The sequence below is a fragment of the Canis lupus genome, chromosome 3 (genome assembly GCF_048164855.1).
Source record: "Canis lupus baileyi chromosome 3, mCanLup2.hap1, whole genome shotgun sequence".
In the NCBI taxonomy this organism is placed as follows: Eukaryota; Metazoa; Chordata; class Mammalia; order Carnivora; family Canidae; genus Canis; species Canis lupus.
Genome location: NC_132840.1, coordinates 52,261,555 through 52,275,028, shown reverse-complemented (window position 1 = coordinate 52,275,028; position 13,474 = coordinate 52,261,555). Strand labels below are relative to the sequence as shown.

General features: G+C 46.2%; 1 protein-coding gene across 1 annotated transcript in view; it reads left to right on the top strand.

The window, feature by feature from the left end:
- The first annotated feature begins 1,021 nt into the window (after positions 1-1,021).
- ARHGAP44 (Rho GTPase activating protein 44) overlaps positions 1,022-13,474 on the top strand; it is a 171,369-nt gene continuing 158,916 nt past the window's right edge. The window contains exon 1 of the mRNA XM_072821073.1: positions 1,022-1,314. Coding sequence (XP_072677174.1) covers positions 1,262-1,314 — 53 coding nt within the window. The 5' untranslated portion in view covers positions 1,022-1,261. The remainder of the gene's footprint in view (positions 1,315-13,474) is intronic.

Genomic DNA, 13,474 nt, shown 5'->3' with positions numbered 1-13,474 from the left:
TTTCCAAAGGTTATATAATTGGTATTTGGAATTCTAATATACGAACTCCTATCTGATCCAAAGCCCCTACCACCCCACCATGCTGTTCCTGACAGGGGGTGATGAAACCTAAGTGCAATCACCTATCTCTTCCAAAGGACAGAGGCTGCGCAAGGAAAGTCAGGGCCCCTTTGCAAGGAGCCAACTGATGCCAATGGGAAACTGCTGTGTAGAACGCTCCAGGCCTGCCGCAGCTGATGCCCCTCGATCCCCTGGAGGTGGAAAGGAAATGGGAACAGCTATGAGACTGGAATCTAATTAATACACGAAAGTTGTCCCAGTCAACCTGGTTCCGTAGACACGATGCCACTGTTATTATGTACACCCTTCTTCTATTTTGTCTTCTGGTTACCTCCTGGGTTTGGCAAAAATTAAGGGTGAAACTTCTGGGATGCACGCCATGCGCGGTCAAGCCCGGGGCCCCAAGCTTGACTGGTCCCCTCAACAACGAGCAGGTGGCCTCGTGCAATTTTTTGAGCCACGTATCCAGCAGGCATACATTCCCTTCCTGTGGATTCAAAGCAGCAGCGTGCCTCACATTCACTTAAAATACAATGAAAGACAGATGCTCGCTTTTCCTTCCTCGCTGCCGTAGTCCTGCTTTCACTTTGCTATTTCGAAGGCAGCGAAACCTTTCCCTCCCCGGAGTGCTACAGCGCAAAGCCCCTCTCTCTCCGGCCGCCACCCTCCCGCCCCCGCCCCCACCCCCGCCCCCACCCCCGGGCGACGCCGCCGTCCGCGCAAACTTTGCACGCGGAAAGGTGGGCAGCGGGGGCGCGGGACTACGAGTCCCAGAATGCACGGCGCCCGCCGCACAGGCGCAGCGGGGACCACCCCGGCCCGCCGGCCAGGAGCCTGCGGAGACTCCCGGGTCCCCGCGCCGGAGAGGGGCTGGGGGCGGGCGGCCGGGCGGACCTGGCCGGCGCCGAGGGCGGCCGCGGGCGTCGGCATGCAGGCGCGGCGGCGCGCGTGAGGAGGATGCGGCAGCGGGCGCCGCGGCGGGCGGAGGAGTAGGCGGCGGTGCCCTGGGAGCGAGCCGCGCGCGCGGGCCAGACGGCTCCCGGAGGCTCCCGGAGGCTCCCGGAGGCTCCCCGAGGCTCCGCAGTGCCGCCGCCGTCGCCGTCGCCCGGGAGGCTCCGCGCGGGAGCCATGTAACCCGCGGCGGGCTCCGGGCTGCTCCGTCCTCGCCCAGCTCCCGGGCCAGCGCGGCAGCGGGGCCACGATGAAGAAGCAGTTCAATCGCATGCGCCAGCTGGCCAACCAGACGGTGGGCAGGTAGGTGCCCCGGGGCGCGCAGGTGATGGAGCCCGCCCCTCCGGGGCCGCTCGCGGGCGCGCCCCCTCCTCCCCGAACTTCCCCGCCCCGGGAGCCCTTCTCCGGCTGCCAAGCGCAAAGTGTGACGCATCCTCCACCTGCGTCCCCGGCCGCCCCTCCGCCCCGTCCTCCCTGCCTTTCCCCGGGACTGCCCCTTGCCCCCCTACCCGCCCCCCACCCCGCGGCCGCCCGGCTTGCTGGAAACAGGTGTTTGCTCCGATTGTGCTAGAGGCTCCCGACCCGCAGCCGCTCTCCGACGATTCCCTCCCCTGCGCCGAGTTCAGGCTGCTGGGGGGTCCGGGGTGGGGTGCGGTGGGGTGGGGAGGGGGGGCAGGGAAGTGTTGGGCCTGGCCGGCTCGGCGGAGCGGAGCCTGCCCCTCCCGCCGTGCTTGCTCTCCGGGGACTGTGACTGTACGAGATGCCGGACCCCTGTCTTGGCCGGGTTTCTTAAGGCCGTAGGTGTCGGAGAGGGGATCGGAAGGGGTGAGGGGGAGAGGGGGCAGGGAAGGTGCTGCTGGAATGGCGCTGCTGTCGGCTTTGGTCCTGAGACTGATTTCAGTAGAGGGAGGGAGGCTGCAGAGAGGGAGGTCCAACTCCTCTGGAAGATGAGATAAGCAGAGGATCACAGCCAGGTAGGGGAGGGGAACAGAGAGGCCCTCTGGCCAGGAAGAGCCGGGCCCTAGGAGGCTGCGGGACCCAGCCTGCTGTCATCGCCGCCGTGAAAATGGGCTGCATCTGGGCTGGTGTCTCCGGGAGCCGCGCTCTGCAGGGTGCCAACATCTATTAACGTTACATAAGGATTCTGGTGGGTCTCTTCCAAGGCTAGGCATGCCGTGAACTCAGGGTTGTTGTTAGGTAGAGGGGATTTTTCGCGAAACTTCTGCTCCTGGGGAGGGATTTCCCTTGCTGCTGGGGCTGAGCAATTCAGGTGTGCGGTGCTAAAGCAAAGTGGAAAGCAGAGAGCCCAGCCTCGGGTGCAGTTCAAGTGCGAGCTCCACACATGGAGGGCTCTCCGCTAGGTTTACGCGGAAACCAAATACCTTTCTTGGGTGGCAAGTGGAGCCCGAACTGGCCTCTGGTCGAGTGGGGGTGGGGACATCCCTGGGAGACAGGGGACACTGAGGTCCCAGGTAAGCATACTGCCCTAATTACAGTGGGCATCTGAGGGCAGGGGATGCGGTGGCTTCTTACGCTTCCAGGGGACTCCAGATGGTTTCCAAGTAACAATATCTAAAATTGACTTGGATTCATTTCCCTTTCCCAAACACATGTGCTTTAACATGAGGGAGAATTTATGAATAGCAGAGTCAGATTAGCCCAGATTTCTGGCATGGTGTCGCCACGGATATAGCCTCACGTGGGCTGCTTTTTGATATGTTGGACACTGAAAAATAGTGTTTTCCTGTATTGGTCGTTTAGCAGATAGATGACCATCAACCTGACCTGTCTTTAAGATCTTGATTTCTGCACCACTCTCTGGGCTGGCATCAGGCATCACAGCAGACCAACTAAGCGATCAGGGCCATACACTTGGATTGCTCCTCTCGCTTGGTTTTGGGGTTCAGTTCAGTGCCCGAATGGAAATGTGAGGAAGGTGTTCAGGCTTTCTCTCTGGCGCCCCTGAAACCAACCAACTCTTTCTCTTTCCAGGACTTGTTTCAAGGTGGGAAGATTTATGAGCCTTAGGCATAAAGCCTTTTTTTTTTTTTTTTTAAACCCTCATCCACAGAGGGAATGACAAAGAGGGGAAATCGGGTTTCAGAATATGTGTGCTTATTTGTGTTTGTGTGTTAAGATTTTATTATTTGAGAGAGAGATGAGAGACAGCATGAGCAGGGGCAGAGGGAGAGGGAGAGGGAGAAGCAGACTCTCCAAGCGGGGATCCATCTTCAGGCGGGGCTTGATCCCAGGACCCAGGATCATGACCTGAGCTGAAGGTAGACACTTAACCGACTGAGTCACCCAGGTGCCGTAAGTGCACTTATTTGAAAGCGCATTCTTGGAAGTCCAAGCAACTTGTTAGCAAGAGGTACTTTCCACTTGTTTGTTGGGACTCTGGTGATGAGTGCTGTCTTTGTCAGGTGGCATTTGTTGTGTCATGTGCCAGGGAAAGTGGGGGCCCCTCCCTGGGGGCCCCTGCTTGCGTCTCACTGACATGTATCCATTTTGATGATCTTTAGTAGGAACTTTTTTTTTTTAAGATTTTTATGTATTTATTCATGAGAGACACAGAGGGATAGGCAGAGACACAGGCAGAAGAGAAGCAGGTGGAGGAGAAGCAGGCTCCATGCAGGGAGCCCGATGTGGGACTCGATCCCGAGACTCCAGGATCATGCCCTGAGCCTAAGGCAGATGCTTAACCGCTGAGCCACCCAGGCATCCCATAGTGGGAACTTTTTAAAGCAAAAGTCAGTTCATGTTACTTTGTTGCCTAAGGGTTTCCATTGGCATATTCTTGCACTTAGCATCCCAGATCTTTCCGGTGGCCTATCGGATGTTACCCACTTGACTCCTCTTTCTCTCTCCGTACTCATTCTATTTCACCTGCTCTTCATTCACTGTGATGTGGCCTCAGTGGCCTTCCTGGACCCATATGCACCAAGCTTATTTCCATCTGGGGGCTTTATTCTTGCTGTTTTCCTTTTTGGGCTGTGCACTGCCCATATTCTTCTTCCTCATCATTCAGGTTTTAGCTCAGAGGCCTTCGAGAGGCTGCCTTGCCCCAGTTGCCTTCTAGCCCCTCGTCCTGGTCATGTTTGTCACTGCGCCCCTCGCTCTGGAATAGTCATGGCTCTTGTCTTGTCTGCCTCCAGTAGAATGTATTAATCACCACTGTACGATGTTTGAAGCCCAATGCCTTATAGACATCTGATGCTTAGTTCATGCTTATTGAAGAGATTTTTTAAAAGGTTTTATTCATGAGAGACACAGAGAGAGAGAGGCAGAGACACAAGCAGAGGGAGAAGCAGGCTCCCTGTAGGGAACCTGGTGTGGGACTCGATCCCAGGATCCCAGGATCACGCCCTGAGCCAAATGCAGATGCTCAACCACTGAGCCACCCAGGTGCCCCTTATTGAAGAGATTAAAACCATTCACTGTAGGGCCCACACTGGTAAATCAAAGGGGTAGTATTTACTTACTGAGACTGCAGTGAGTCAGGGTCCTAATGTCCTTTTAAATTTCTTGAATCCATGGAAACATTTGGATTGAACGTTTGGGATTGGTAGACCATTTTATGGAGTTGCTTTGGTAAGCCACTGCATCCTTGTCCTTGGGTGTCTGGTAAGTGATGACTTTCTTTCCCGTCTTTGAGGGGTGACAAGCAATGGGCACGAGGATCGCTCCTCCCCACGGTTCTTTACCCACCCGCCTTCCATAAGTTGTTAGGTCCTGGAAGTCTTCTGAATCTAGAACCGCTAGGGACTGGCTCCAGTCACTTTAACAACGTAGCTGTTGCCGTGCTTTAGTGTCCTCTCCAGAGTCACTAACCTTTTCCCTCCAAGGGCTTGCATCTGAGTAGAGAAGGGCATCCACTGCTGGGAAGAGAGGTTATAAAACCCATTGCCCGTAACTGGGAAGAGCTTCTTCTTCTGGATGTGCTTCTCCAATCCCTGCACAGGTTCCTACTGCTTTGAATTTTCCACTTTCAGTGTCTTCATTTCACTCCATCCCCTGGGAAGCATGCCAACCCCCCCACCCCCAAGTGCCTTATTCTGCGCTGCACCCTAGGAAATGCTGAACCAAGAGTAGCTGCAGTAGGCATCCTTGGACAAATTATAACCAATCCTAGGTTACGTGTGCTGTGGCATGCATTCATATGTTCACCCGTTTCTTTATTCATTCAGTAAATATTTATTGAATGCCTGCCATGTGCCAGGCACTGCTGGGCTTCAGAAGACATCACAGCCATCACAACGCAGAGTAAAACAAAAATCCCTCTTCTCCTGGAATCTGTATTCTAAAGATGTGCTGTAGTTGCACCATATTACAATTTGTATCTTACTTGTTTTGCCCTCTAGACTTAAAGTTCACTGATGGTAGGGACAGCTAACTGCCCTAATGCCTGGCATAGAGTAGGTTCTGTGAAATTCTTTGACAACTGAATGAGCAAGTGAGCAGAAGGTCCAAGTGTTGTGGATCATAGAAATCGGGCAAAGCAGGTCCTGACACGATGCCCCTTTCAGTGTCGTGATGGAATGGATTTCCAGAGAAGTCGGCACAGCTGCCCTGCTGGGCTTTGGAAAGACAGGACAAGATTTAATGGGGGGGGGGGGGATTAGTTCACACATGATTTATATGCCATTTTGTACCTTCCAGAATGTCTGGGGTGAGAAGCATCCTGCAAGGCATTGAGTGTTTTTCTTCGAAGTAGCATTGGTTTGTGTTGAGTGGAATAAAGCCCTGAATGGAATTTTAGAGACCTGCTACATGGAAGAGACAAGAAGCAAGACTGATACCTTGATCTGGCGAGGAAGCTATTTTTCCCCCCACCAAGTCTGCACAATGAGGGTCCCACTGGCCTCCACGTTAGAGGACCATTATGAGGTTGAAGGGAGGCTGGCTTACATCAAATGCCAAGCAAATGGTTGATGAAGTTTACAGTCCCTCTCTTCCTCTTGCTCACTCAGTCCTCCTGATCTCCGAAAGGCTTCTTAGATTGTGACAGCCATTGTCCAGTGGTGGCTATGAATGGGCCCTGTGCCCCTGTGTGACAACGGGTCCTGTTCACGGTGTCTGAGAGTAGGCAAGGAGCAATGGAAGCTCGGGAGGGCAGCATGCAAATTCAAGAGCAGGGCATTTGGGTTGGATTAGTTGGTTTTGGAGGCTCTGAGCTGGGTGCAGAAGATAGAGTTTTGTCTAGAGCCCCACTTTCCATTCCTAGACTGCTAAGCATGCAGCCCCGAGTGAGCTTGGTTTCTGGTGCATGGCTTGGCTGAGCATCTTTGCTGCTGTGCAGCTCTCAGGACGCAACTGCAGCAGCCAGTGGTGTGGAGTTGGAGGCTGAAGGTGCAGAGCCTCGAGGTCAAAGCAGCCAAGCCAGTGAGGATCCGTTCCTTGAAGGTTTCTCTGAGACACGGCTTTGCCCATCAGCCCACCTCCTAAGAGCCGTGACCCAATCAATAAGGACATCAGGAAAAAGTCAGAACCAGTTCTAAATTAGTCCTCAGACTGCTTCATTCCCCACCTATTATGTATGCCTTGTGAATTGGACCTGTCAGCCCAACACAGGCCATGTCACGTCTTCCTTTCAGCCCAAGCAGGGCTGGGCAGACCCAGACTCATCCCCCAGGGAGCACTGTGCACATTCACTCGGTTTCAGAGCGAAGTTTTCCATTAGAGTTTTATGAAAGCTAATGTCTTGCCACCTGCTCTGGGTGCGTATCTGTGAGATAACAGAATGTACTCACCAATTGATGAGCAGGCTAGCAAATCTGGAAAGAATATTCTTTGCCTGTGTCTTCTGAGCTCCTTACTATGCAGATCTGCCGGCTCTCAGCTGTCTGCTGGGCTGCTCTCAGCAGTCCGCGTGAGGCTGACTGCCTGGACGTCCTGCAGAAAATCTGTTATCCCAGACCTGCAAGTCATTGTGAGACCCATTCGCTTCACCAGCAATTAACGACATCCCCTCTCACTTTAGCCTCTTTCAAAGAAATGTCTCTATTCATTAATGTTTTTCGTAATAGGTTATAAGGACTACTTTTTTTTTTTTTAATCTCCACAGAAAGTGAATCAGTAGCCGTGTGAGTCAAACAGTCATTTATGATTGTCCCATTTCGAGGGGATTAGTAGGCATCCCTCTTATTAATAATGATGAAAAATTGATTTCAAATGCTGTGTTGATAATGACAGCAAGTCCTAAAATTGTGCTTCAGCTCTGCATCGAGTCAGGTGTAGGCCAGAGAGAAGGTCGCTGGGAGAGGCAGACAAGCCAGGGGCTCTCCCATTGGGCGCTGGGCATCTGAGTATGCTTGGCACCTGGGACCCCACTGCCTCTGAGAAGTGTGTGGCCATCTAGCAATTTAAAACTATCCTTTCTGTCCGGGAAGCAGATGTTTTTGCTTTCATTTTCCAACTTTAGAGTTTATTTTTAGAGTGAATGTTTATTTTCCCACAGAATTCAATTTACTTTTTTTAACTTTCTTTTTGGTTACATAAATGATATTTGTTTATGATAGGGAAGTTATAAACTTATAGATGGGCAAGAAGGAAGAACATGACCAGTAATCTCACTACCTGGGGAGCACATTTAATAGTATAGATATCATTTTCTAAGTTTTTAATAGGTATATATTCTTAAAAAAGAGAGACCATATTCTATATAATCTTCTGCAATCTGCTTTTCCCCCTCTGTGTACTACATCTTGAATTTCACCTCTGTCAACAACTGTATAACAACAACTGTGTACCTATAGTATAATTTTTCAAGGGTATATAGTATTCCATTTCAATCAACCAGTTTCCTTTTGCTAATCACGTAGCAAATACTTTTTGTTGGTTTGCTTTCCCAGCATGAAGCCTTAGAAGTAGAATTTCAGAGCCAAAGAGCCTGTGAGTTTTTAAGACCGTGTGAGTGAATATTTTATACACACAAACATACACACGTATTATATTTACATCCTCTGCAGAATTACCAAATTCTTCCCCTGAACCCTCTTAGGAAGTGATATCACAACTTTGTTAATGCACAAATGAAACACCTCCCTGTGCTTCTCTTTCATTTTCCAATGAGGTAGAACATTTTCTATGTTGACTGGACATTTCTTACCTTTTTCTGAATTGCCTGCATATTTCTTGCCCATTTTTCTAAAGTCATGTCATAACTGTTTGCCTATTGATTTTAGGTAATTTTTAATATATTAAACATATATGTATTTTATCATATGCCACCCATTTCCCTGTACTTTTTTTTGCCTATATGTCTTGTTTTATGTCTTTTAAAATTTGTGATCTTGAATCTATCAATTTATGGTTTGTGCTTAAATATTATGCTTAGAAATGTTTTTCCCAGACTGAAATTACATAAATATTCATGTGCTTTCATTACCATTTATACATTTAATTTTGCCATTTGATTTTAAATTCATCAGTCATTAATTTTGATGTATGGCATGACTAGGGTGTCACATTTAGCTTTTCTTTAAAAACAAAAAAGTAGTAGAGGTACCTTGGTGGTTCAGTTGATTGAGCGTCCAACTCTTGATTTGGCTCAGGTCATGATCTCAGGGTTGTGAGATTGAGCCCCGTATTGGGCTCTATGCTCAGCAGGGAGTCTGCTTGGGATTCTCTCTCTCCTTCTGTCCCTCCTCCTCCCCCCCAAATGAATAAATAAAAATTTTAAAAAAACCCAAGTAGTTACTCTACTATCAAATTTTTTTTTTCTACCATCAAATTGAATAATGGAGTTCAATCCCACTGTATTGAAATATCATCATGTACTAAAAGATTCATCTACTTGGATTTGTTTCTAGGATTTTTTTTTTTAAGATTTTATTTGTTTACTTGATGAGAGACAGAGAGCATAAGCAGAGAGAGTTTCAGGGAGAAGGGGAAGCAGGCTCCTTGAGGAGCAGGGACCCCAGATGGGGGGGATCGATCCCAGGACCCAGGGATCATGATCTGAGCTGAAGGCAGACACTTAACTGGTTGACTGACCCACTCAGGTGCCCTTGTTTCTAGGATTTCAAATTTATTCTCTTTACCTGTCAGTTGGCAGGAATGTGAGCTAGGCCCACCTGCCCAGGTGAGCAGCAGTGGGTTGATGTCCCATGGTTTGGGTGGGTGGAACAGTGGAGTTGGTCTAGTCCCAAATCTCAGCTTCATCCAGGGCAACTCCATGACTTGGCAATTAGAACTCAGCAGCTTTGCCTGAGGATCTTGTTGTGCCTTCACCACAGCTAATCTACAAATTATTCCCTTATAAATTAGAATTGCTTGTGTTTCCTTGGTTTTGCTTATGTGTTTATTTTTTCCTCAGCATTTTAAAAAGTGAGTGTATTAAGATGGAGAAGATTGACAATTTTATGCTAGTGAGTATGCTGAGAATTCTTCCCATGTGGGAATAGGGCATACTTATTCAAGTTTGTTTATGATCCTGTAAGATAGTGTTTGTCTGGTTAAGTCGTACACAATTTTGCTTTTGTTTTTAGGTAATTTGTCATTGTCACTACTCTTGCCTTAGTGATTGGAAACTATTTATTTATTTATTTATTTATTTATTTATTTATTTATTTATTTATTACTTTTTATTAGTGGAATAAGTAAGTGGTAAGAAAGTTACTGATTTTTGTGTAATTGTCTTCACAACCACTGTCATAAACAATCTCATTACTTTTAAATACTTTGTACAAAGTAATTGAAGCTGTTGACTTTTCCAGGTAGACCTTCATATTTTCTGCAGATAATAATTTTGCTTCTTCCTTGCCAGTATTTATACTTACTTTCTTGTCTAATTGCATTGTCTAGGACTTCTAGAATAGTGTTAAGATATTGGGGCAATAGGTAGGCTTCCATGTTTTCTTACTACTCTCCATGGAAATGCATGATAATTGGCTTGAGAAATTTTGTTACCTATTATATAATTTTATTATTTTACTTTGGTTTTTCTTTGGTGCCAGAGTTAAATTTGATGTAATTATATTCTCATGGTCTTTAAAGTTCATCATATCTTTTCTCTTTAACTAATATATTCACTGAGTAATTTATACTATAAATATTTATTGAGCACTTACTATATTTTGCATGTTGTTTTCATTGGAGATACACTAGTGATAAAGTTCCTACCCATAAAACTTATGTTTTATGACTTTGACCTCCTACAGATTTCTAATATTGAACTCTCCTTGCCTTCCTGCAATGAATCTTATGACTATGATTTGTTAATTTTTAAAAATACACATAGATTTAATTTGTGGTTGTTTTATTTAGGATTTTGGCATTCAGTATTCATAAATGAGAGCATCTGAATTTTTTTCTTTTACTAACCTGCCAAATTTTGATAACCTTGTAAAATGAATTGCCCACTTCCTTTTGTTTCTGTGCAGTGAGTTAAGGAATTAACATGTTCATTGAAGGTTGGAAACAACTTTTCCAGGGCATTTTTTGGACATAGTTCTTTGACAGTTTTCCCAATTTATTCATTGGACTACTTACATTTTCTGTCTTTTCCTGAGTCATTTTTAGTAACATAGTTTGTAGGAAGGCATTCATTTCATTATTATTTTAAAATTTAATAGAATCTTCTTTGAGTATAGAGTTGTAGCTCCTAATTTGCATTTCTTTCTCTTTCTTCTTTCTTTTGCCCTCCACACTTGTGCCTATGAGACAGTCATTGTTTCTCTCCACCATGGATGTTTGCAGTTGTTGATTCTTATCATTCATTGTAGGAAACCGTGAGATCCTTCAGAGGAACATTTTTAGGCTAACAAACTTACTGTTGTCCACTATTTTTCATGCCAAGATTATTTTTTTTTTTAAAGATTTTATTTATTTCACTTCATGAGAGACAAAGAGGGAGAGGTAGAGAGGCCAAGGGGGAAGCAGGCTCCCTGCAGAGAGCGTGATGCAGGACTCAATCCCAGGACTCTGGGATCACAACCTGAGCTGAAGGCAAATGCTGAGCCACTAAGCCACCCAGGCACACCGATTAGTGTTTTTTTTTTTTTTTTTTTTTTTTTTTTAGTGCTTCCTACAGTGTGGAGAATAATGAGAACAGAAATTCTCTCTCATCTTGCTGTACTGGAATGTCACATGACCTACTTTATGAGATTATTGCCAGGGTTAAATAAGATAATAAATATAATATCCTTAGCATAGTCCCTGAGAAATAATAAGCCCTCAATAAGTGGTAGGTATTCTCACTATTCCTTGCTGTGCTGAAAGTCTCTTTGACATGAAGCATTCATTTTGATCTTATTTCTAGGCCTAAATACCTGAAAATTACAGCTTGAAATTCATACCCATTTATCTTATTTTCCCAAACCAAGTCCAGTTTTTCTGGGTTTAGTCACAAACTTGAAATAATCTGGAGGTATAGATAATACTCATGGCCCCATTCATTTGATACTCACTAATAGTTATTGTATTACTTGGGGTGGTCTAGGTTATGCCCCCATGACAGAAGCCCTCCATGTCATAGCAGTGTATGTCCCCGCTGGCAGCGACTGCAAGTAGTCTCCCCAGCACCCAGGCTGCCATAGCTCTGTTCCACACCTGCCTGTCTGATGACAGAGGCAGTAAATGAAGATGTGGTCAGTCTTGCATTGGCTCCTGGTGTTTTCTTCTGGAAGTGACATGTCATTGGCCAAAGTAGATCACCTGGCCATACCTCACTTGAAACAGGGGCAGGCAAAGACAATCACATGGACCCGGAAAGAATAGAACCACAAAAGCCACAGTTATGTCACCTGTAGCCAAGAATTGGGCTGGGTACTTCATAGGCATTATTTTTATGGACTCATTGCAACATCTGTATGAATTGGGTGCTATTTATAGCCTTATTTTATAGGTAGGGAGTGGAGGCTAGAAGTGGCAGACCAAGAAAGGGGCAGAGCCAGATTCCAGCAGGGTCCTAAGTAGGTCATACACAGGCAGAAGCTTCCTCTGGTCTGCTTTCCCTAACAGTGGATCTTGATAGCCTCGGGGTCCCTCCAGTTACTTCAGTTTAGGTGGTTTTGCAAATGCTAATTAACTGCTCTTGTCTTGAATAAAAATAAAAATGTCACATTCATTTAAGGTAATGGGTATCTTGTATGTAGCCTTAACCACAAAGAGCATGCAGTGAAATTTCTGCCAATAGAAAATTCTTCACTTTGTGTGTTCACTGCAGTTTCAGAGAAAGGGTAAGAGAAGTGCCCTTTGAAAGTATCATTATTATTATTATTATTTTAGCTCTGTGCTCTCAGTGGAAAGAAAGCACTGTGGGTAAATGCCAAAGCCCTTACAGCCTCCCGCATGACATAGTAAAGCAAAGAGACCTTAAAAAATAAGGAATATGTGAAGCAGACAGGGCTGTTAGCTCTGTCTCCTGGTGCATGTTGCTCTGATGGCAGACATACGTGTATACTCACTCGTTGTCCTAAGTGCTCTTTACTGAGTGTGCCCTGTGACAGATACTCATGGGGTGCTTTATAGATGGTGGTGCTTAATCCTCACACACTCACTGAGTAGGTTGTGAAATTTCTTTACTTCCTGCCCCAGCCTCAAAGCATGTGCATTGTTGCTGCTGTCTACCCCATTGCAAGTTGGCATTTGCTCCCAGACCCCCCCAGCTCAAGTGGCGATGTTCTTTAGCACTGTGCTCTAATGACTGTAGTAGGGGAGAAAGAAAAATTTAAACATCTTGTATTAGTGGAATGATTAACTGTGGCACATCTGTACACTTGTAACAATCTCAGTGTTTTCCTAACACTTAAAAAGTTTAAGGGCTTGAGAGAAATGTTTGAGAGAAAAAAACAGGATACAGAAGTGCATACAGAGTTGAGATTGCACAGTGTTAAAAAAAAATTGCATAGAAAAGACTGGAAGGAAATCTGGAAAGACTGGAAGGCTTTGCATGCAGTATTTATCTCTGGGCAGGCTTATGAGTGGTTTGATTTCTTGCTGCTTGTACGTTTAAAAAAAATTTCCAGATTCTTTAAACATGTATTTTATATGCTTATTAAAAAAAAAATTCCTACTGGGACTCAAAAGGGGGCAAAAGTAAAATGTAGCTGGAATTTCTTTTTAAGTTCAGGGCCCTGAAAGGTCTAAGTAAATATGCTTGAAGATTGGGGAGCCTGGGTGGCTCAGGGATTGAGTGTTTGCCTTTGGCTCAGGTCATGACCCTGGGTCCTGGGATCGAGTCCCTCATCGAGCTCCCCATAGGGAGTCTGCTTCTCCCTCTGCCTCTGTCTCTGCCTCTGTCTCTGTGTCTCTCCTGAATAAATAAAATCTTGAAAAAAATATGCTTGAAGTTCTCTTGAGCCTTGGTTTTTCAAACATGGGAAACTTCTTATCTTTATGCTCTGGAAAGGATGTCAGATCTCATTTTATAGAATAAAACAGTCTGCCATTAGGAGTGATATGCTTATAGCCTTTTAGGGTTGCTAATTCTAAAGACCCATAACATTTTGAAACTTTGCCT